A 21242-nucleotide genomic window follows, 5' to 3' on the forward strand; every position below is an offset into this window, starting at 1 on the left:
ACATTCTAAGGCCACAGAACACACTTTTATTTTAGAACATAAGCATTGTAATGGTAATACAATTATTTTTGATAATCTAATATACAGTAATCTTACTTAACCACTTGCCAACCCCTGATCATCATATGATGTTCTGGTCTTTCAGTGGTGATATCTGAATGATGCCTGCAGCTGCATAGTTTTTTTCCGCTGGCGATTCCCTTCCCCTGCAAGATCAATCATAGCGGCTGTTCAGCTTGATCATTCTTACAGGCGGCGGGAAGAGACACCTCCCCCTACCGCCGCCCTCTGGTGCTTTTCCCGGGTTGCTGGTACGATCGGTGATCCGGAGAAAGAATCCGCCGCCGGTGGAAGTTAGCCATAGAGATTTCCGAGGGACAGATGGTCCCTGGCAATCTCTATGACTCCTGGAGGACCGGGAGCGATGTTATGACATCACATCCGGGCCAGCGTAAGTAAACAAGAAAGCATCAGATCATACATTTTTTTATATATTTTTTTCAAAAGTAAAAATAAAAATATGAAATAAAAATTAAAGGGCAGGCTTGCACGCAGAAGCGAACGCATACGTAGTTCGCGTATGTAAACGGCTTCCAAACCACACATGTGAGGTATCGCCGCGAATGTTAGAGCAAGAGCAAGAATTCTAGAACTAAACCTCCTCTGTAACTCTGAAAATGTATGGAAAAATGGCGCCATACCACAAGTGTGCGCAATTTTAAAGCGAGACATGTGAGGTATGCATTTAATGGGCGTAACATCATCTTTCACATTACAGTAAAACCTTGATTTGCAAGCATAATTCATTCCAGAAACATGCTTGTAATCCAAAGCACTTGTATATCAAAGCATTTTTTTACAGGGTATAAAAGAGAAGAGAGGCGCCTCTAAGTGTAGCAATAAGTTGCTAAATGTTGTACCTTCATTAAATGTAACCATATTGCTACAATTAGAGGCTCCTCTCTTCTTTTTTATAGTTAGTTGTGACATGACGCTACTCTTTTATCAAGACATCGCTTGTATATCAAGGCACAATTTGATAAAACAATTTGCTTGTTTTTTTAAGAAAGTGTATTTTGCCCCCCCCCCAAAAAAATCAAGTTTGAAAAATTGTGTGTGTGTGTGTGTGTGTGTGTGTGTGTGTGTGTGTGTAATTGGGGGTTTTGAGTAATTTCCTCGCAAAAAAATATATGTTTTTTTACTTGTAGGAGAGGTGTGCTGGAATTTGCCCGGTGGGTAAGTAAGTAAAAAATCATGAGCGCTATCTGTGTGCTGGACATCTTTTTTTCACCACTTCCTGCTTGCCTTGCAACTTTTCCACTGCTGTTTAAAGTTCTACGGACTACATATGCCATGACACCTTGCTGCCTGCAACCAGAGATTCCTGTACGGACCTTGCCTCTTGAAACTCCTCCTCTCAGCACCTCTGTAGTTCAGAAGGCAGACTCTGTGAAATGTGTGACACAGCAGTGCTCACTCAAAGCAAAGCAAAATGGAGGGTACAGCAGTGGCCAAAAGTTTTGCGAATGACACAAATATTAATTTTCACAAATTCTGCTGCCTCATTTTTTATGATGGCAATTTGTATATACTCCAGAATGTTATGAAGAGTGCTCAGATGAATTGCAATTATTTACAAGTCCCTCTTTGGCATGAAAATTAACTTAAAGGAGAAGTCCAGCTTGTTTGGCTGGGCTTCTCCTATATGCCACAGGAGTGAAATTCGTTTTGTACTCTCCTGGGACCCGTTTTCAGCAGAGAGCGATCTAAAGTCCGCTCTCTGCTGACGTCACTGTAATCAGTTTAGGCACCGCGTCATCATGACGTTGAAGTCTGGATCTCTGAGACGGCTGTTCCCTGCCCCTCAACAGCTCAGTGCTCCAGTGAACATAGGGGAGCAGAGCAGGAGAGCTGCTGATTGACAGGCAGCAGCTCTCTGCTCAGGGAGCCGAGAGAACCGAGCCATCGGCAATGTTCGATGGCTCGGTTCTTAGTGCAGAGACGCCGGGGGACAGATGCAGCTGATTGTGGGGAAAACTGGAATCCTATACTTCTCTTTAAATCAAATAAACATTTCCACTGCATTTGTGAAGAAGGCTTCAGGACGCCCAAGAAAGTCCAGCAAGCACCAGGTCTCCTACAGTTGATTCAGCTGCGAGATTAAGGCACCAGTAGTTCAGAGAGTGATTCTACACAGCGGGAGCTGATCAGTGGATCCCACGGACCCAATGTCCACTGGCACCCGCTGATCGCTCTGTACACATGCTATGACTTTTGCGCAAACCAATCAATATACACTTATTGTGATTTTTTTTTAACACAAATATGTAAAGGAATACATATTGGCCTAAATTGATGAAGAAATGTGCTTCTTTACATTTTTTTTTTTTTTTAAATGTAATTCTTTTTGCAGAGGTGATAAAAATAACACCAAAAAAAATAAAAAATTGTGGGGAAAAAAAGGACATACATTTTATTTGGGTACAGCCTTGCATGTCTGCGCAATTGTCAATCAAAATAACGCAGAACCGTATTGCAAAAAATGGTCTGGTTGGGAAGGGGATGAAGTGGTTACCGTATTTGCCGGCGTATAAGATGACTGGGCGTATAAGACAACCCCCTAATTTTCCAGGAAAAATGTTGGTTTTGGGATATACTCACCATATAAGACTACCCCCTTCCTACTAGTCTTTCTGGAAGCTGAGGGGTAGCCAGAACCGCTGACAGAAACAGGCTTTTTTCAAATCTCACTGTGCAATTACATTACATGCCCCCACTGTGCCATCACTTCCCCCACTGTGCCATCACTTGCCCCCACTGTGCCAACAGTGCCATCACTCACGTTTTGCTGATTCTGACTTCCAGGTCGGTGACAGTCTCCGTCTGCTGCGAGGATCCATGATTTGAAAGCCACGCCTTCTCCTCAGACTGTCCTGTGATAGGCAGAACACAAATTTTCCCAGCAGCGCCTCTGTTCTGTGTTCCGCCTATCACGGACGTCCTTTCGTCCGAGAATGAGAAGGCATCTGTGATAGGAGGAACACAGAACAGAGGCGCTGCTGGGAAGATTTGTGTTCCGCCTATCACAGGACACGCTGAAGAAGAAGGAGCCGCAGCAGACGGAGACTGTTACCGGCGTATAAGACGACCCCCGACTTTGGACGCATTTTTTTGCATCTAAAAAGTCGTCTTATACGCCGGAAAATACGGTAGTAATGTATTCTCAAATACAGAACTGCATCATTAAACATTATTTATACTGTTACAGATTACATATTTGTTTTGGGGTTTAGATACACTTTAATTAGTTGCCTACCTGGGCAATTTTTAAAAAGAAATTTGCGCACTTTAAAAATCTGCATTTTTATTTTGCAGAGACACGTCTCCCAAAAAGCAGAGACACTGGAGAATAAAATGGTGGTAATTGCATTTTTTTTTCTGTCACATATGTGCTCAGCTATGTATCAAATTTTGTGCAAACAAACACAATATTTTTTTGTAAAATAAAATATTTAAGACTGGGTTTTGTCGAGTAAATGGATACCAAACATATCAAGCCTTTAAATTGTGCACGCCCATAAACAAAAGAAAAAATCACAATGAACTATGAACGATCACAAACGTTCTTCACAATGTTTTAAAAGCCTTCACAGATTATTAGATTAGAGTTTTCGAAAATACCTCACATGTGTTGTGCAATTTATGTTTACATACACATGCTCACCCTACACTGTGCAAGTTTTAAATGTGGTATGCATGGGGGTGATTAAAAAAAAAAGGGGGGGGGGGGGACATTTTTATTTTATATCCTTTTTTTATTTTTACACTGTATTGCTATTTTGCAAGGGGGTCAATAAGCCCCGTATTGGGCCAGTGACAAATTCTCTTTATGGAGTACCACCCTCTACTGTGTTTATTTTTACTTATTTTATATGTGTATATATATATTTTTTTGTTTACTGCCATCACAGGGGGGGGCTAACAAGTCCACCATGTGACAGAATTGGACAAGTGACATGTCCTATTTATGGAAACATTGGGGCCCATTAGACCCTCCAATGTCTGCCCTACCACCCTCTACTGCAACTAATAAAGCACAGATTGTGCTTTCTTAGCTACTCTAGGAAAGAAAGATGTGAAACTGGAAGTGACATAATATACGTCACTTCCAGGGTCACTAGCTGCTGGAGGGATCATGGAAGCTGCTTCCCGGGGGCCCAGGCTGCCGGCAGGGTAGGTGGGTGCACTTTGAGAGCCCCATAAAACTTATCAGTCAGATTTGAGGCTTTGAGATCCCTTTTACCTTTTATCAAAAAGCTCTTAAACAACTGTCAAGCTTCCTTTAACCATTATAAATGTACCTTGGTTGACAAGTGGGTAATTAATATCCCCAACGAAAGCCAGGAGGCGTCTTGTACACCAAGAAATGGAATTTACCTTCAAGTTAAAATTCCTCTGACCTCAATTGTACAGGAGACAGGCAACTTATTAATAAACTATGGGGCAAAGCAATCAATTTGAGGGTGGACAACAACTAGGCAACAGAACTGGGCCTACATGCCCAAAAACAACAGGATAAAAAAAAAAGGTTCTGAGGGCAAGAACCTTGAGGATTAAAGCTGCATCAGAAGAAGACTGAACATGCACCTGCAAACTTTGAAAAGGTAAGAAGAGAAGACCAGGAAGTGGCTTTACAAATTTGGGCAACAGAAGCTTGGTGCCTAAAGGCCCTGGATACTCCAACAGATCTGGTGGAGTGTGCGAGTAAGAGGTACTTGGTTTAGAGCATAAGCTCTAGTGATCAAATTCCTTATCCACCAAGTAACTGAATTTTAGGACCGGAGGAGAGGACAAACAGGGAATGTGCTTGTCTAAAGGAAGCAGGAGCTTTGAGGAACACTCTAATGGCTCTGACAACATACAATATAGAGAAACTTTCTTTGGTTATTCTCACTGAGATAGAATGCCAAAGTCCCCTATGGAAGAAAGAATGGTCCACAGGACAGGGGTCAGCAACCCTTTTCCACTTAAGGGCTGTTTGTAACAACCAAGCTTAACATTCAACACACACAATGATTCTAAAAACAAAACGCTAGACACAACTGTGATAAATAAAACTAAAGTGCATCTTACCACTTGGAGGCTTTGGCCGTGGTGGGACACTTCTCTTGGGAGGCAGTGCTGGCATGTCATGTTTGCTTTTAAAGGGGTCCTCTGAGAAACCAGAGCCTGGAAAAGTAGCTGCAAAGGGATCAGGAGTTTGGTGCTAAAAGACAAGGAAAAGAAGAAACCAAATGCAATGACTACTATTTAAACACAACTTACACAAAAAACTGTTTTTTTTTTTTTTAAAGTGATATTAAAGCCTTGTTTTTTTTTTAAACAAACATGTCATACTTACCTGCTCTGTGCAGTCATTTTGCACAGAGCAGCCCAGAACCTCCTCTTCTCAGGTCCTACTCCGGTGCTCCTGGCGCCTCCCTCCTAAAAGCAGCTTGTTGTGGGGGCACCCAAGCAGGCGTGCTTCTGACCCATGGCTCTGTGCGTTCATTCACACAGGGAACCATGGCTTAGCCCCGCCCCTTCTCTCTCCTGATGGGCTCACTGGCTGTGATTCACAGCAGTGAAAGGCAATGGCTTCTGCTGCAAAGAGCCAATCACAAATGCGAGCCCCGGAGAGGCAAGAATGCATAGAAAGCATGAAGGTAAAAAACCTTTAGCCTTTACAACCACTTTAAAAGGTTGAATTTATTTTTAATTAAAATAAAAAACATGTTATACTTGCCTGCTCTGTGCAATGGTTTTCCACAGAGCAGCCTTGAACCTTCTCTTTTTGGGTGCCCCACTGGAGCTGCCCCCCCCTTCTCTGCTCACAGGTTTTGATTGACAGCAGCAGGAGCCAATAGCTCTCACTGCTCTCAGCCAAGCCTATGAGAGCCAGGAGAGGGGAGAAGAGCTGCTGCAGAGTGCACAGTGCTGGGCCGAAATTGGGGTCAGGTAAGTATTTAGGGGGGAGCTCCACTTAGAATGCATAGAATGCACGAAGGTAAAAAGCCTTTTACCTTTATAACTCTTTAAGTAATAACAAATATGCATTTTTATTGTAGCACACATCAGAGTCGTAACTAGAATGTTCAGGGCCCCGGTGCAAGAAACCATGAAGGGCCCCCCACCAGGTCTACAAAAGATCTCGGGCTAGAGCCCATAGCAGTGTAGCAAGTAAAGAACGTCATACGTTTTGGCAGGATTACGCATGTATAGTGTGTGTGTGTGTGTGAATTGTTACATATCCGAGTGCGGATCCCCCCTACATCAGGGTCCCCAGAGAGCCCCCCTTACATCAGGATCCCCAGATAACCCCTCCTTACATCAGGGTCCTCAGAGAGCCCCCCTTACATCAAGGTCCCCAGATAGCCCCCCTTACATCAAGGTCCCCAGAGAGCCCCCCTTACATCAGGTCCCCAGAGAGCCCCCCTTACATCAGGTCCCCAGAGAGCCCATCGCTACATCAGGGTCCACAGCGAACCTTCCCCCTTACATCAAGGCCCCCAAAGAGCATCCCCCTTACATCAGGTTCCCCAGAGCCCCCTCATTACATCAGGGTCCCCAGAGAGCCCCCCTTACATTAGGGTCCCCAGACAGCCTACCCTTCCAGAGGTTCCCCTTCACCTGGCTGTCTCCGCTGTCTGTGCACCTCCAACCCCCAGCACAGGGGGAGGTGGCGATCGGCAGCTCTATGGTGCATGTGGACCAAGAGATCTTCCTGTGGCTTGTAGTTCTCCCGAGTGTAAACAGTGGAGAGGGGAGGGGCCTCTGATCCGGGCAGCTATCAGCAACAGTGTATAAGCGGAGCGATTCACTTGTACACTGAAGAGTGAAACTGATCGCTGCCCGGGTCAGAGGCCCCTTCCCTCTCCACTGTATACACTCAGGAGGAGAACTACAAACCCCATGGGCACCATAGAGCGACCGATCACCACCTCCCACTGCATCCCAAACTGACAGCCAGAGGTGCAGGGGTAGATGCAAGGTCTTGCCCCCCCCCCCCCCTGCCGCCACAGCGGCAGAACAGCAGGGCCCAGTCGCAGACCCTGAAAGTTCCGCCACTGGCACACATGTTCACAGCTTACCTACTGAAAAAACAATGTCACAGCTCTGTCTTTCATTCAGGATGATCCCTATCAATAAAACAATGGGTGGTATCCTATACAAACTTCTATACAATTCAACCTAATCCATTTAAATTAGAGTGAACAAAACAAACACATTTTTCAAAATGTTTGGTTTACAACAGTGGTCTCCAAACTGTGGCCCTTTGCTTGCTTTTATGCAGCTCTTGGGGCATTATCCCCCCTCCCCCCCTATACACTTTCAGCAACCATGGAGCATAGCTCCTGCCACTGACATCAACAATGAGGCACTAGTCCTCTCACGGACACTAACTATTCCTTCCCTTGATACTAATGATTGGGCACGATTTCCCCCATTGATACCAAAATTGGGGCACTGTTCCCTTTCACTGATACCAATGATAGGGCACTATTCCTCCCACTGATACCAACTATGGGGACCTATTCCTCCAACTGACTCCAATGATGTGCCACTATTCCTCCCACTGACACCAACAATGGGGCACTATTACTCCCACTACAAATTCTGGATGGACCCTCTGCACACTGCTATACACCCTTTCCAGCAAACTATGCAAATATAAATCATGAATTTTAGTTCACGTATATACATATTTAAGCTGACCAACTGCGCCAAAGTAATCCCTCTTATGGCCAGTCTTACTCTGCATTGTCACTGCAAATCCTGATTTTACATTTGCATAGTTTGCTGGAAAGGGTGTATAGCAGTGTGCAGAGGGTCCATCCAGAATTTGTAGTGCCAACATGTGGTCACACCCCTTTAGCACCGGGTAGTTTAAATACATGTACAAGCTATTGGAATTTGAACACAGGTTAATCTTTTCTCTACTCCTCCCACAGACTCCAATGGTGGGGCACTATTCCTCCCACGGACACCAAGACACTTTTCCTCCCCTTGATACCAATGATGGGGCATGATTACTCCCTCTAATACTAATCATAGGGCATTGTTTAATCCAATTGACACCAGGACATTTTCTTCTCCAATTGGTCACAAAATGGCCTCCCTTAAATGAGTTGTAAAGGAAAAAAATGTTTTGCCTAAAATGAATGTCTGCAAGGTAGACAGACAGAATAGTGTAATGATTCTGTTAAAAAACTAGTAAATACCTATTAAATTCCTTCATCTATATCACCTCTGGCTTTCTAGTTTCTGTTCTCTCATTCACTTCCTGGTTTGCGGCTCTCGTTCATGTAAAAACTACATTTCCCAATATGCATTGCGGCACGCCCAGTAATTCACACCTTCTTGAAGTCTCTAACACGTAGAAATCGTCCTGATGCACAGATGTAGTTCCCAGGAGGGGGCGAGCACGTCACTGACCACCGCAGTAAAGCCTCCCTTCATGGTGGTCAGTAAAATCAGACAAGCAGGAAGTGAACAGAACAGAGAAGAAATAGAGCAACTTCTGAGCAAAAACAATCAATGAGGAAGTAAAAAGAGGAACGTCTGCAGGTAAAGGATGCGGATTATGGAAGAAAAAAATCCTTTACAACCCCTTTAAGCTTGGACTAGAGTAAACTGGCCCTTTGTTTAGAAAGTTTGGAGACCTCTGGTTTAGAAGATGATGTAAAAATGTAAATGTGCTTATACATTTTCTTCTAACTATAATAAACTATAAATCTGTAAACAACAAACTGTTTTGAGATCAAAAATGCAATATATAAAACACATTATTAGCGCCACTATTTTTGCTATAAAAATAAAATAAAAATACAGCTTTTGTTTCTAAATGGTATCCGGCAGCCGTTAATATTTGTTCAAAGATCAGAGGTTTTTGAAAACAAAGTGGTTTCCTCTATAATGTTTTTAATCACCTAGTGTTGGAAAGCACAGAATTGAAGGTAGGAATGAGTGGGTGGCCACACCAAGTTATCTTCCTTCATCAATTGGACACATTAAAGCTGTAATCCTGCAAGTACATTAGATGCACTACAAACCTCATTAGTAGCAGATACAACGGCTGACTAGAGAGCATCTGCAGTACTTTTTATAACATGTATTGTTGCAAGTATCAGGTATTAAATATTTGCATAGAATCACTATTTTTAGTACTTCTGATAAAAAATGTAATAGAAATATTATAAGAATAGTAGTAGTAATTACCGGACCGAACCTTTAGTAGGGGTTAAAAAACAATGGGGGTTCAAAAACCTATACTTGGGCCCACTAAAGAAAATGGGTACTAGTTGTGGCATAAGTCAAAATTCTAGTGTTAAAGCATAAGTTCACCTTTGTAAAAAAAAAAAAAAAATGCACATCTTTTTGCAGGTAAAAAAAAATGTGTAATTATTATTTTTTTTTTACTAGGAGCCTGCAAAGCATTGCATCAGCCATCAACAGATCTTGTGTGCAATGCAGGGCTCTTACAGACGGTCAGTGTAAGCTGCCTGCTCTTATCTTGTATCGGTAGGCAGTTACCCACTGACAGGAAGAAATAATGAACTACCTGGAACTGAACTCTGTGAAATTTTTTTTTTTTTTTTTAAATTGTGCCAGCGAATGTGGGGAGAAGATCCTCCACTCACTGGCACAATGGGGGATCTGGGGCTGCTGCAACAGTAACATGTTACACCCTAAATACGGGTATAACATGTAACATTTTACAAAAGATGAACTTCTCCATAGTTATAGTTGGTCAGGTTGAAAAAAAAAGTCCATCAAGTTCAACCAAGGTTGAAGGATTATCCTTTAAAAGAAACAAAGCAAATTATAAGTGCCTCTCAGGATGGTATATCACCCCGGACAAAGCAAATAAATTTAAAGCAGGTCAGACCGCAGACTGCTGGAGGGGCTGCCCAGAAAGAGGTACGATGGCCCATTTATGGTGGCTATGTCCTAAAATCCAAACGTATTGGGACACAATACTGAGCCAAATAAAGATTATCACGGGAGAGGAGATCAAGAAAGACCCGTGGGTCGTCCTCTTTCATGGCAGCCAAGAGGGTGTAAAAAAATACAAGCAGTCCCTACTCCCCCACCTTTTAAATGCAGCCAAGAGACTAATACCTAAGAAGTGGCAGGAGACGGAAAGCCCACATATCTGGAGTTGGATAGATGCGGTGGAGGAAACGTATAGATTAGAAGAGCTAAAGGATAGGTATTTAGAGAAAAATAGTGAACATAGGGAGAAATGGGGTAAATGGAAGGACTATAAAAAAACATGGAGCTATGCAGAAAGAGTTAGGGTTTGATTGATACTAGATATATGTAAGGGTCTTGCAAATATGGTCATCCCTCCCTCCGTCATTCTAAAGAGGGATACATATATCTTTTGCCCTCTTTGGCCCTTTTCTAATTTTATTATTCCTTACCCTAGTTTATCCTCAGCCGAATAGCTGAGGTTAAGTCCTCTTCCTGTCTCTTTCTTGTTCGGCTTATTTTCTTTTTTTTTTTCCTATGGGACAAACGGGTGATTCCTGGGAGCCATGAGGGGTAGGGAGGGTGGGTGCAAATTTAAAAAAAAAAAATATATATATATATATATATATATATATATAAGTGTCTTCTTGTTATAGGCCAATCTAGTTTCGACCCGCCAATACGGGGAGCAGGGGGAAAAATAGCGGGGTCATGACCTGGACGCCCATACAGGTGGTCGGTATCTATATTGATATGTACACAAATTTATATATTTAAGAAATATCAAAAAAAAAAAAAAAAGAGAAGGACAATGTATAGAATATATACCACACATGATGCAAACCTCAGATAGAGACGTAAGAAGCATCAAATCATGAGCGGGTCTCTAGAATTTGGTAAAAAGCTGAGGTGGTATAAAAAAAAAAAAAAAAAAAAAAAAAAAAAAAAAACGTTTTTTTTTTTTTTTACTATTGCCCATTTATACTTGCCTAGTTGGATGCAGCATCGGTGCGATGATGCATCTATCCTGCCCCGCCTCTTCACTGAAAACCGAGCCACCAAACACGGCCAATTGCTCGGTTCCTTCACCTCTTCGAGCGGAGAGCTGCTGACTGTCAATCAGCAGCTCTCCTGCTCTGCTACTCCATGCTCACTGGAGCGCCAAGCTGTGGGGAGGCGGGGAGCAGCTGTCTCAGTGGCTCGCTGAAACTGCCATCAGTCCAGGCACTTAGTGAATCAAGACTCCAGAAGTTGGGATGACGAGGTGCCTAAACTGATCCTGGTGATGTCAGCAGAGCGCGGACTTCAGAGTGCCCTCTGCAGAAAACGGGTCACAGGAGTGCAAAACAAATTGCACTCCTGTGACCCAGAGAAGAAGCCCAGCCAAACGAGCTCAGGCTGAACTTCTTCTTTAATTCAGCTTCAGTTAAACATCTATCAGTTCATCTGACTTTCCAACATATACCACATCACATTTCTGGGCGATGTGCCTATATAATCAAAAAATATCTGTCTGAAAACGTGTTTGGAAAGAGGGAATGCACTGTCACAATGCTCTCTGCACTCAATCTCAGTACCATTTGTTGCCTTAAGTGGTACAACTGAAATGTAGTTTGCAGCATGGTCAACGGGCACAGTCAATAACATGCTTAAACTTGCACAATTGGCAGAAAACCTAGGCAGGATCAGCTGCCACATGCGGAAGAGAAGTGGGACACAGCTCAACTGGCACAGGTGGTAGTAAGTCAGGTGGTGAATCAGTTACCAAAAAATAACAGATCTGGATCAGCTTGTATAGGTTGAGGTGGGTCTAGAACCAGATCGGCTGACATTGGCAAGAAAAGTCTACAGCAATATCAGCTGGCAAAGCTATAAACCAGTCTGAAGATAGGTAAATTGGCATGGGTGGAAGCAGCCCTTTATACATCTAGCATAAATGGGAGTAAGCCAGGTGCTAAATAAGGCAGGCGAAAAAAGTCAGAGCTTACTTTTGGATTAGATGATGCTTGGAATCAAATTTTGAACAGAATACTAAAGCTTTGCAAACAAATTTTCTTTATAAAAATCTTCAATATAAATTGTTGTTCTAATTTCACACCATTAGTGGGCTGCAGCAACAGCCGAATTTGAGTGACTGGGCATGTTGGAATTTTTTTGAAAAATAATGAATTTCTAATCAATGATGGGAGAATTGTGCTAGAAATAAAATTGAAAAAGAAATGCACATGATCTGTGACCTGGAAAGAAAAGAAAATTCCTGGCCACAAAAATACCGATGTATAGGATTATCTAAAGGCAAGGAAAATGATCAAGGTCCCCATTTGGCCGACTGCAGAAGTTTGAAGTTAGGTGGAACTAAAGGCTGAAAAGTGGTGGGCGGTGGAGGCTGAGCACCGGCAAGAGCTGGAGGTTGAGCAGTATAAAGGGGCTGGGTATGTGTGGAAAAAAAGAGAAAAAAAATGTTTACTTCGGTTAGGATTTACAAACACGAACCATTTACATAAATCAATCCAGTCACTAAGAAATTACTCCAGAGGGTCCACTAGAAAGTATGCCTTGTCAGCCACAGTATCTTTAGTCCAGGACTTAAAGGAACACTAAAGGTTCGTTTTTTATTAGATCAATTGATTGCTGTAAGCTAGAGCATTTAAATATCACTTACCTCGTTTTTCCTTTTGACCTCCAAAATACAATAATCCAGGTTTGAAAATGCCATTTCCTGTCTCTACTCTTCTTGCTTTCCACCAGCATCTGAGCTGTTTTGCATGGTGGAAAGCAGAATGTGCTCACCCCCTCCCTATGACTACAGCCCTGCATGAAGATGCTCTCTTATCCCTCACAGGCATGGAGGCTTAGCCTAATGGGAACTGTAGTTCCCATTAGGCCGTGATGTAGCAAGAATGAATGCGCACCGCAAACCAGGAAGTCAGTGAGAATAACGATTCAGGAGTGCTGGAGGTGAATAAAACAGCTCAATTTCAACAGGTATCAAACTAGGTATAATGCAAAATATTACTTTTTACTTTATCAGCTACTGTCAGACTTTAATTTAAGAGGAAAATATTTTTGTCTTTACGACCCCTTTAATTTTACCACCTAGCAAAAATAAAACTAGTACACCTATTTTTGTCATGTGCTATAGCAAATTTAAATCCTTTCTGCTAGATGCTATTTTTAGCCCTAAAACGCCTGAAAACCACCTCAGTGTGAAAGTAGCCAAAGTGATTGCAAAGGTTTACATTTTTTTTAACCACTTCAAGCCTGGCCTATAGCAGAATGACGGCAGGGCGGTGGTTCAGTTATCCCGACTGGCGTATTGCAGCAATCGGTGTTGCAGAGTGCCGTTTATCAAAAACATATTTTGAATTCTCGTAATCCAGTTTCTACTCTGATCGCACGAGGGAACTCTACCCAACATGCTACCCAGGGGGGGAATATCCTCTAACCAGGATGTGAATTCCTTTTTTCCCAGACTAATGTCAACTGATGGCAAAATACCCACCACCACTGGGGTGCATGAAGCAGGCCCCAGCCAAGGAAACCCCAACATGAAAGCATCGTGAAATCAGGATGGGGTAAGCAATTTATGTGGACCCTTTTCTGACAATGTTCTGATTACTACTGATCTCAATGTAATTAATTTATCCTCGTACATATTATCTGGTTCTGAATATGCAGTGCTTGCTAGAGGCCTGAGCTTCTGTCCGAACCAGGATTTCAACAAATTTGACATAATCAAAGATGTACAACTTTTTGCACGTAAACTAATTCTAAAACAAATGTATCCCAAAGAACCCCCCTTGCAACCAAATTTTGAATCACTCGAATTAAAAGCACTTGATCCTCTAGTAAGTTTGTTGGAAGAAAATGAGATGCCTGATCTGATAGTTTAAGTCGACCTCGGCCAACTACTGGGTCGCTTTGATCAGTCGGAGTTACCGCCACCACCTACTTTTAAGAAGAAATATGACCTTGTGTGCCGATACGAAGAAACTGTACTGATGAGAAGATATTTAAACAGGAAGCAGACCTGCTGCGCGAAAGATTGTCGAGACTGGGTTATTCCCAATGCACCGTAAAAAAGGCATACAAGAGAGCAATTAAAAGAACTCGAAACGATCTACTGTTTAACCCAGCATCTAAAAAGTTGAAAAAGAACCCCATGTCGATCATTACAAAAAATTTCTAACCAACATGCAGCTATCAAACAAATTACCAAAAGGTACTGGCATCTCCTTACTATGGATCCAGCTATTGGCCCATATGTAATGAAGGACCCGTCCTTCACTTTCAAGAGGGCACAGTCCCTTCGGGATCATTTCGTTTCTAGTGAATTCAAAAACTTGGGAAAAGGCTGTTCTTGCAATACCCAGGTACTTTTACCTGTATTGGTTGCAAATATTGTAGATTCATGAACACGTCTCGAAATTGGGTGTTAACCAATCGAGAAAAGTACCTCCCTAAACATTACGCGAATTGTCAAACCACGGCAGTAGTCTATCTGCTCCTTTGCGAATGTTCGCGTTTCTACATTGGTAAAACAATTCAACGGTTTTGGCAACGTGCATATAGACATCTTTTATCTATAAAGGCTTGAAACCCCGACCTTCCATTGGGGAAGCATGTGACCAACTTTCATAATGGAATGCCACCAAAAATCTCTTTTATTATTCTGGACAGAGTACATACTAACCCTAGGAAGAGGTGATACCAATAAAATGTTGCTACAGTTGGAGCAGAGGTGGATATTCCATCTAATTGCCACTCGACCCCCAGGCTTAATGGATGCATATCCTATAGGCCTTTTTTGGAAGGGTTTGCTTCTGGGGGTTTCCGAATGGGAACCCCCTTAGTTACATCTCCTTTGTGATTTAAATTTTTTCCCAAACATTATCTCATGTCAATATATTTTCCATGTTGGAACATTCTATTTCCTTTCTATACGTTTATCCCTCTCCTCCCTCCCTCCATTATATGGTGGTTGAGAAGAAAGGGATATACGTGAAATTTGCCAAGAAATGTTTCCCATTTGTTTTACCTCTTATAGAGGGACCCTTTAGTTTCATACAATGTATGGTAATCAGTCTCCAAGCACAAAAATCTTGGAGAATACTGCTATAGATAGTTCTACAGCCATCGAACCTGGTGATATTATGTAACTGATATACTAGATGTTGCCCGGCTTTGTAACTTTTTTTTTTTTTTTATCTTTCTGTATATTTCGTTTCACTATTTTTGTGCAGGGACAAACTAGTGGGATCAGATCCGCTTTTTTGCATTACACCACTGGAGGCTCTGATGGACCCCTTCACGAAAGCTAAAAAAAATAAAAAAAAAATAAACTTTCTTTTACGAGAATATTCCATGAAAATGCACAATTCAATGTAGTCAGATGACATTCCCTGGCAACAGCATAAGTTCAGGCGAGACAAAAGCTAGCAACTGAAAAAAAAAATATCAAAATGGTTAATTGTATTTTTCTCTATTATGAATCAGCTGTGACTTCAAACATTGACTGTCAATCATATAAATGAGTTTCTAATGACAGAAAAATCCAGCGCGGTTTGCAACGGGCCCAGCTGGCAGCTTCAAGCTGCGAGTAGTACATGTTCTGTCATATAATCCCTGGGCTGGGGGGCATTCAGTTCATCCAGAGGGGCCCGGGAGAGACTGCAGATAGAGAGCCCTTATTTTGGGCACACAGGTTAATTTATCCAACAAACCGATGCCGCATTAAAGTCTCGGCCCCAAGTCCCTGCTGCCGGCAGAGTGCTATTGGCAGAAGAACAGTGGTAGGCTGGCAGAAAAGACCATGTCCATCCACCTCTTCATCCGTGACACACAGCACATACCTAGCAGTCAGCACATGGGAGACTGCAGAGAAGTCCCAGAAAAAGTACAAGTACATGCACACACATTTCCCCCATGCCACGGATGTTGCGTATGATGCAGGGAAATGTGATTATCATCATGATAGGCACACAGTACATGTGCTTTGAGACACAGGACTTGTATAGTGTGATTATCATTGATGATAATCATTGAAAAAGACAGTGCAATGCATCCTTACACACAGGTAGTTTTTTTTTTTTTTTGTTCAACTCAGTGGGCTGAACGAAAAAAACTGGAGGAGCTTGCTGTACTAACTATGCAAGGTAAGTACAGTTATCTCCCCGCTGAGCTATTGTGTTTAGACAGGGGGCCTCTCCCGTGCCTGAACACAGTGCTTAGCAGCCATTGGCTGTAAGTACTGATCGGGTGCCGATAGGCTGCTGGTTTTCCAACATGCCCATTCAACAGAAGCCGGACATTAGGCCGGCTTCTGTTGGTCAGGCTGTTGTATACACTGGCCGAATGGCTGAAAGTTTCTGTTTAACCGGCCGATATTCGGCCCATGTGTACCAACCTTTATGCCTCCATCACACAGGGCGAACTCAATTTTGCTCAGTGGGGGGATTTGTACACTGATCCCCTTCTTAGCAGAGCAGGGAGATAACAGGTCCGTGTCCGCTCTGCACAAAAACCGATTAAGCCCACCCTGCTCTATGGATGGTCAGTGGTAAATAGACTCCTCCGTCTGTTTACATCTGACTGCCGTCCGATCCTCCTAAATGGAAGACAATCCCTTGAAGACAAACATTTTTTTTTTTTTTTTTTTTTTTTAAGGCAGGTGGGTGGGCGTGGGGGCTGCAGAACACAATACCAAAGCTTAATACTTCTTGTCTCCATAATCTTAAAATATTCCTACAATAGCTGAAGAAATTGGTTTGTTCAAATCTGTCATATTCCATAGTAGACACCTAAAATATACTACCAGAATGCCATACCAATCAGAGAGTTAACATCAAAGCTATAATATGCAATTCCACCACTACTTTTAACCTTTTTGCAATAGTCAGATCTTGTGTGCAGCCTAAAGAAAAATTCTCATGCAAAACTATAGAGTAATTAAAATAAGAACAAGCCTTGCTAAGCTTATCTCTACGATCAGCGGAGCAGTTTATCTGTGGTTACAGGCTGGCAATAATGAGAAAGTTCTCATAAAGCAGAATTACTGATCTTTGCAAGTGCATCTTTATTCGATGCAACAAATTCTGAACATAAATAAAAGGAGCCACCATCACCACCTTTAGCAGAAAATGAAAAACTTGGTTATCCCACCCTAGAACCTCCAATTACTTAAAAGAATGTAACATTTAAATTTACCATACAGATATCCTTTATTTTCTGGTTATCCCTTATTTATTTTAATTCCCCATCCCAATATTATTTCCCTACTTGAAGTTTGTATAAGCTGAATCGTAGTTTAATGTGGTGACCTCCCAGTCCTGCGGTTTGAACCCATTAGGGGTAGGTTGGACTAGGCCATCAAGGCTTGAACAAATTCTATACTTTATACCTTCACAGTTTTACTGTATTAAAATTGTTGTGCAATATGTGCAGCAACTTTATTTATGTTCTTGATAAAATAAAATATTGGGGGAAAAAAAGAAGAAATTTGCTGTCTAATATTGCAACTAATAGTCTAACAAAAATAGCAAGTGTATGAAAAAAAAGATCTGATGAACAAAAGCAGAAGACACTTAAAGGTGTTAAATTCTCACACAGAACTTGGTTTCACTTCACAGTGTTATTGGAATGAGGCTGGGTTCACATCTGTCTGCTTCCGCTGGCATGCATTTTTCCTTGTGTTTTGTTTGTTCTTACCTACTGCAAAATGAGGCTAGCCATTTGGGATACAATATTCTCTAGTGATGCTATTGATACATTTCTTAAAAGATATAAGAGCTGTGATGAAAAATCTTTTTATAGGACCATATCTGTGTGCAGAATATATGTGGTCACATAAAGTCCAGTCCCAGCACAAAATCCTTCATAAACAATGGATTTGACGCTATTACTTTGTCAGGGCCATTTTTTTATTTTATTTCGGTAGTCAATTGAGAAAACATGAAAAGAAAAAATGTATCTCACGCCAAATGTGCAATTAAACAAAAAATAAATCTAAATATGAGCTGCACCTCAAAAAACAGTGGATACCACTGCTGCAAAGTGGATTCAAAAAACGAATGAGGCTTCTTGAAGACGTGTCAAACGAAACGAACGTAGAGGCGTCACCTGGTCACGTACCGAGGTCACTTCCGGTTCCCTTGGGCTCACTGCGGTGCAGGGTGGAATGCACGCCAGCGCACACGAGTCGGGACCATCTCCACCAATTTGATACTATGCCATCCAGCCTCAGTGACGGGCCTTGGGCACTTCTAAAGTAAGCAGCCATTCGGCTTTTTATTTGAACATTTTTACGTTTAATAAAACGGGATTACACTATTTCGGACCTTATCTTCTTATTTGCATATGCCGTCCTGAGTCTCAATGGGATAAGAGGTTGTTCCATTATCTGCTTATTCATCTGTTAATAGCAAAGTCCAACTTGCTATAAAGCACATTTTACCACTTTTTTCAGTAAAAGGGTCAACTACTTGTGGTAAGCTGCCATCTTTTGAGCACTTTTGTGGGTGTCCTTATCAGTCGGTGAAGGTGGACTATTAACAGCTTTTATCACTGGATATTATTTCACTGGATGTTCGTGGCAATTGTTGTGGATCTTGCAGTACACTACAGTTCTATGGACTCATATTAGCAGCACATGAATTTGTTATTGCGATTATTTATGGAATATTGCCATTATATTCATTTATTTTCACCTAATGACCACTAATTATCAAGTGTAACTATTAGGCACCTGTCACGTTGGGGTCTAGATGCTAATGTGTTTTTTGTGTTATTTGGGTTATACTAGGTAGGCTGGTGCATCACTTGCTATCTCTCTCTCTCTCTCTATATATATATATATATATATATAATTTTTTTCTAATATAGGTATTATTTTTATTGTATACCTATTAGCGCACTCACCCGTTTTTTTAATCCAATTGAGAAAACATCACTATGCACTTAAGTCTGCATAAAAAAACAAAGGTGTCTACACTATGCTTTTTCCCTCCTATACAACAGTGTAGTAGAGTGGGCAGACATTTGTGTTGCCTTTCCTTGCGACACACATCTTCTGGGTTTTATTGGCCAGGCCAGTGTACAGTCATAGTAATACTTTCGTTTTACATTTGGGGGAAGCAAAATTTAACATAAAGTGTATCTAAACCCAAAAACAAATGATTGCATGGCACATGGATGGCTGGGGTCCTACCTCTGATATTCCTCCAAATTGAACTAATTCAATTTGGCTTTACACCACTGTGAAGACCTTATCAACTATGGTGACCTCCCTTGGGTGTCTTGCCCCTCCATATCCCTCCTCCTTTCTACCCCTTCCTTTTTTCTCGCTCTCTTCCTTCCCTCTCCTTGATTTGTTATCGCTTCTTTTCTCTCTTCTTCCTTATGTAATGTAACCATGAGTACATGCTGGATGGAAGGTCATCTCTAGATGGCCTGGGTGACACCTGAATTTATACTTGTGTTCTTATACGAATGCCATACCTTTGGTTAGTTACTTTCCAAGCCTTTGGCTGACTCCAATATAGAATTAGATGGCTTTGAATATCCTTGAATATGCTGATAATCATGCCTTTGTTTATGTTAGAATGAAAGAAAACAATGCCATGTTTAATTTTGCGCTTTATATTTCACGCTTATGTGATGTATACACTATGATATGCTTACTTAGATACAATTCACAATGGCCTCTGATGTCTGTAATACTTGCAGACTTTCAATAAAGGAATTTAGAAATAACCCAAAAAACAAAAATTATTATATTACAGCTTGTCAATTCTTAGATGTGATGGCTGCATTAGATTTCTAGTTTTAATCTGGTGATTTAGCCAGTAAGTCTGCTATGTTATTACTTCCTTTACAGACCAAGCTGTTCAGCAAAAGTGTTGTTTGGAGGATTGAGACAAACTATTTACCACTGACAGGGGTGCTTATTTATGTAAAACCTTTAACCCAAAAGGTAAAAAAGGTAAAAACTGTTTCTTAACTGCTTGTTAGTTGGAGTTTGGCTTTTAGCACAGTCCATCTAACACCACTCTCTCTCTCCAGATAATGCTGCTGTCCTGGTGTGTCCCTATTCAGCCCTCAAAATTTCCACTCGCCTACTAGCATTTGGCGAGTGGATTTAAGCTGGGGGCGAGTGATGACAGGGCTGCATGACCAATCTCCCTCCAGTCTGTGCCTACACTTAGAGTCCCGATGAGATTGGCGGCCGAAGAGGAAAGGTGCATGCTCGGGAAAAGTAGTCTGGTGAGCCAGGCAGAGCAGTACACAGGTGCTCTCCTTACAATTCTCATTAAGCCATGGGACCTAACAGTATGACCTCTCTGAGCCTGCCCCCCTCCCCGGGCCCCGACCAATGTAGCTGGAGAGCAGAAAGTAATGAGTGAGGTGGAGAATTGCCAAAATTACCACTCCGGTGCAGCGCTCACTGAAAGTTGCCCTGACATGAGAGCGGCAGCCTTCTAGTTTGTGCAGTTTTCTTCTCCTTGTGCTCTATGTAAGTGTCCAACAGTTTAGCCTGAGCACTGTGAGTAGACTGGTCTCAATGTGTGCTGTGCGCTGTCAGTGTGCGCTGTGCTATGGTGTCAATGGCTGTGCAGTTGTGTGGATCTCAGCGCTGGATTGTACTCTCTCCCGCTGTGCTGCAGCTCCTCTCCTCTCTGCCAGCCTGAATAAAAGGGGGAAGTGGGGACATGCAAGCGTGGAGCCGCACACACAGGCTCCTGATGATGAGATGAATGGGAGAGAGAGAGGATGGATGGGAGTTGCAGAGGAGACAGGATGAGAATGGGGAAGAGACCCAGTTCTAATGCCCTGTCCCTCTGGTCTGCCCCCAGTGCCCTGTCCCTCTGGTCTGTCCCCAGTGCCCTGTCCCATTTTGTTAAAGTTGTTGTTGGTAATATTTAATTTTGTAACTTGATTCTGCATAAAACATTGTCATTCCATGAGATAATCTATGAGGGCGTGTTTACAGGTGCAATTAGGCGCAGGGCAGTGTATGAATTAGGTGGGGCAACTGGTGGCGAGTAACTCTTGAGGCCTGGCTAGTAGCTCAGGACTTGAAATTTTGAGCCCTGCCTATTGCCCTTCCATAGAAAGAGTTACTTGTAGTCCATAGTTACTCGTCTGGTGAAAATAAGGGGAAAAAGTCTAAAAGGATTGGTAAGATGCAATATATTCAACAGTCATTCGCTTTAAATTCACGGCGGTAGATG

The 21242-nt window shown here is 42.2% G+C and overlaps 1 protein-coding gene across 4 annotated transcripts in view; it reads right to left on the reverse strand.

Annotated features, from left to right (window-relative positions):
• Positions 1 to 21242, reverse strand: part of EPS15L1 (epidermal growth factor receptor pathway substrate 15 like 1) — a 214913-nt gene that overhangs the window by 46262 nt on the left and 147409 nt on the right. For all 4 annotated transcript variants that reach the window (XM_040320975.1, XM_040320967.1, XM_040320992.1 and 1 more), the window contains one exon: positions 5134 to 5266. In XM_040320975.1, the coding sequence (XP_040176909.1) occupies positions 5134 to 5266 (133 nt within the window). The remainder of the gene's footprint in view (positions 1 to 5133; positions 5267 to 21242) is intronic.

Source organism: Rana temporaria, chromosome 1 (genome assembly GCF_905171775.1).
Source record: "Rana temporaria chromosome 1, aRanTem1.1, whole genome shotgun sequence".
In the NCBI taxonomy this organism is placed as follows: Eukaryota; Metazoa; Chordata; class Amphibia; order Anura; family Ranidae; genus Rana; species Rana temporaria.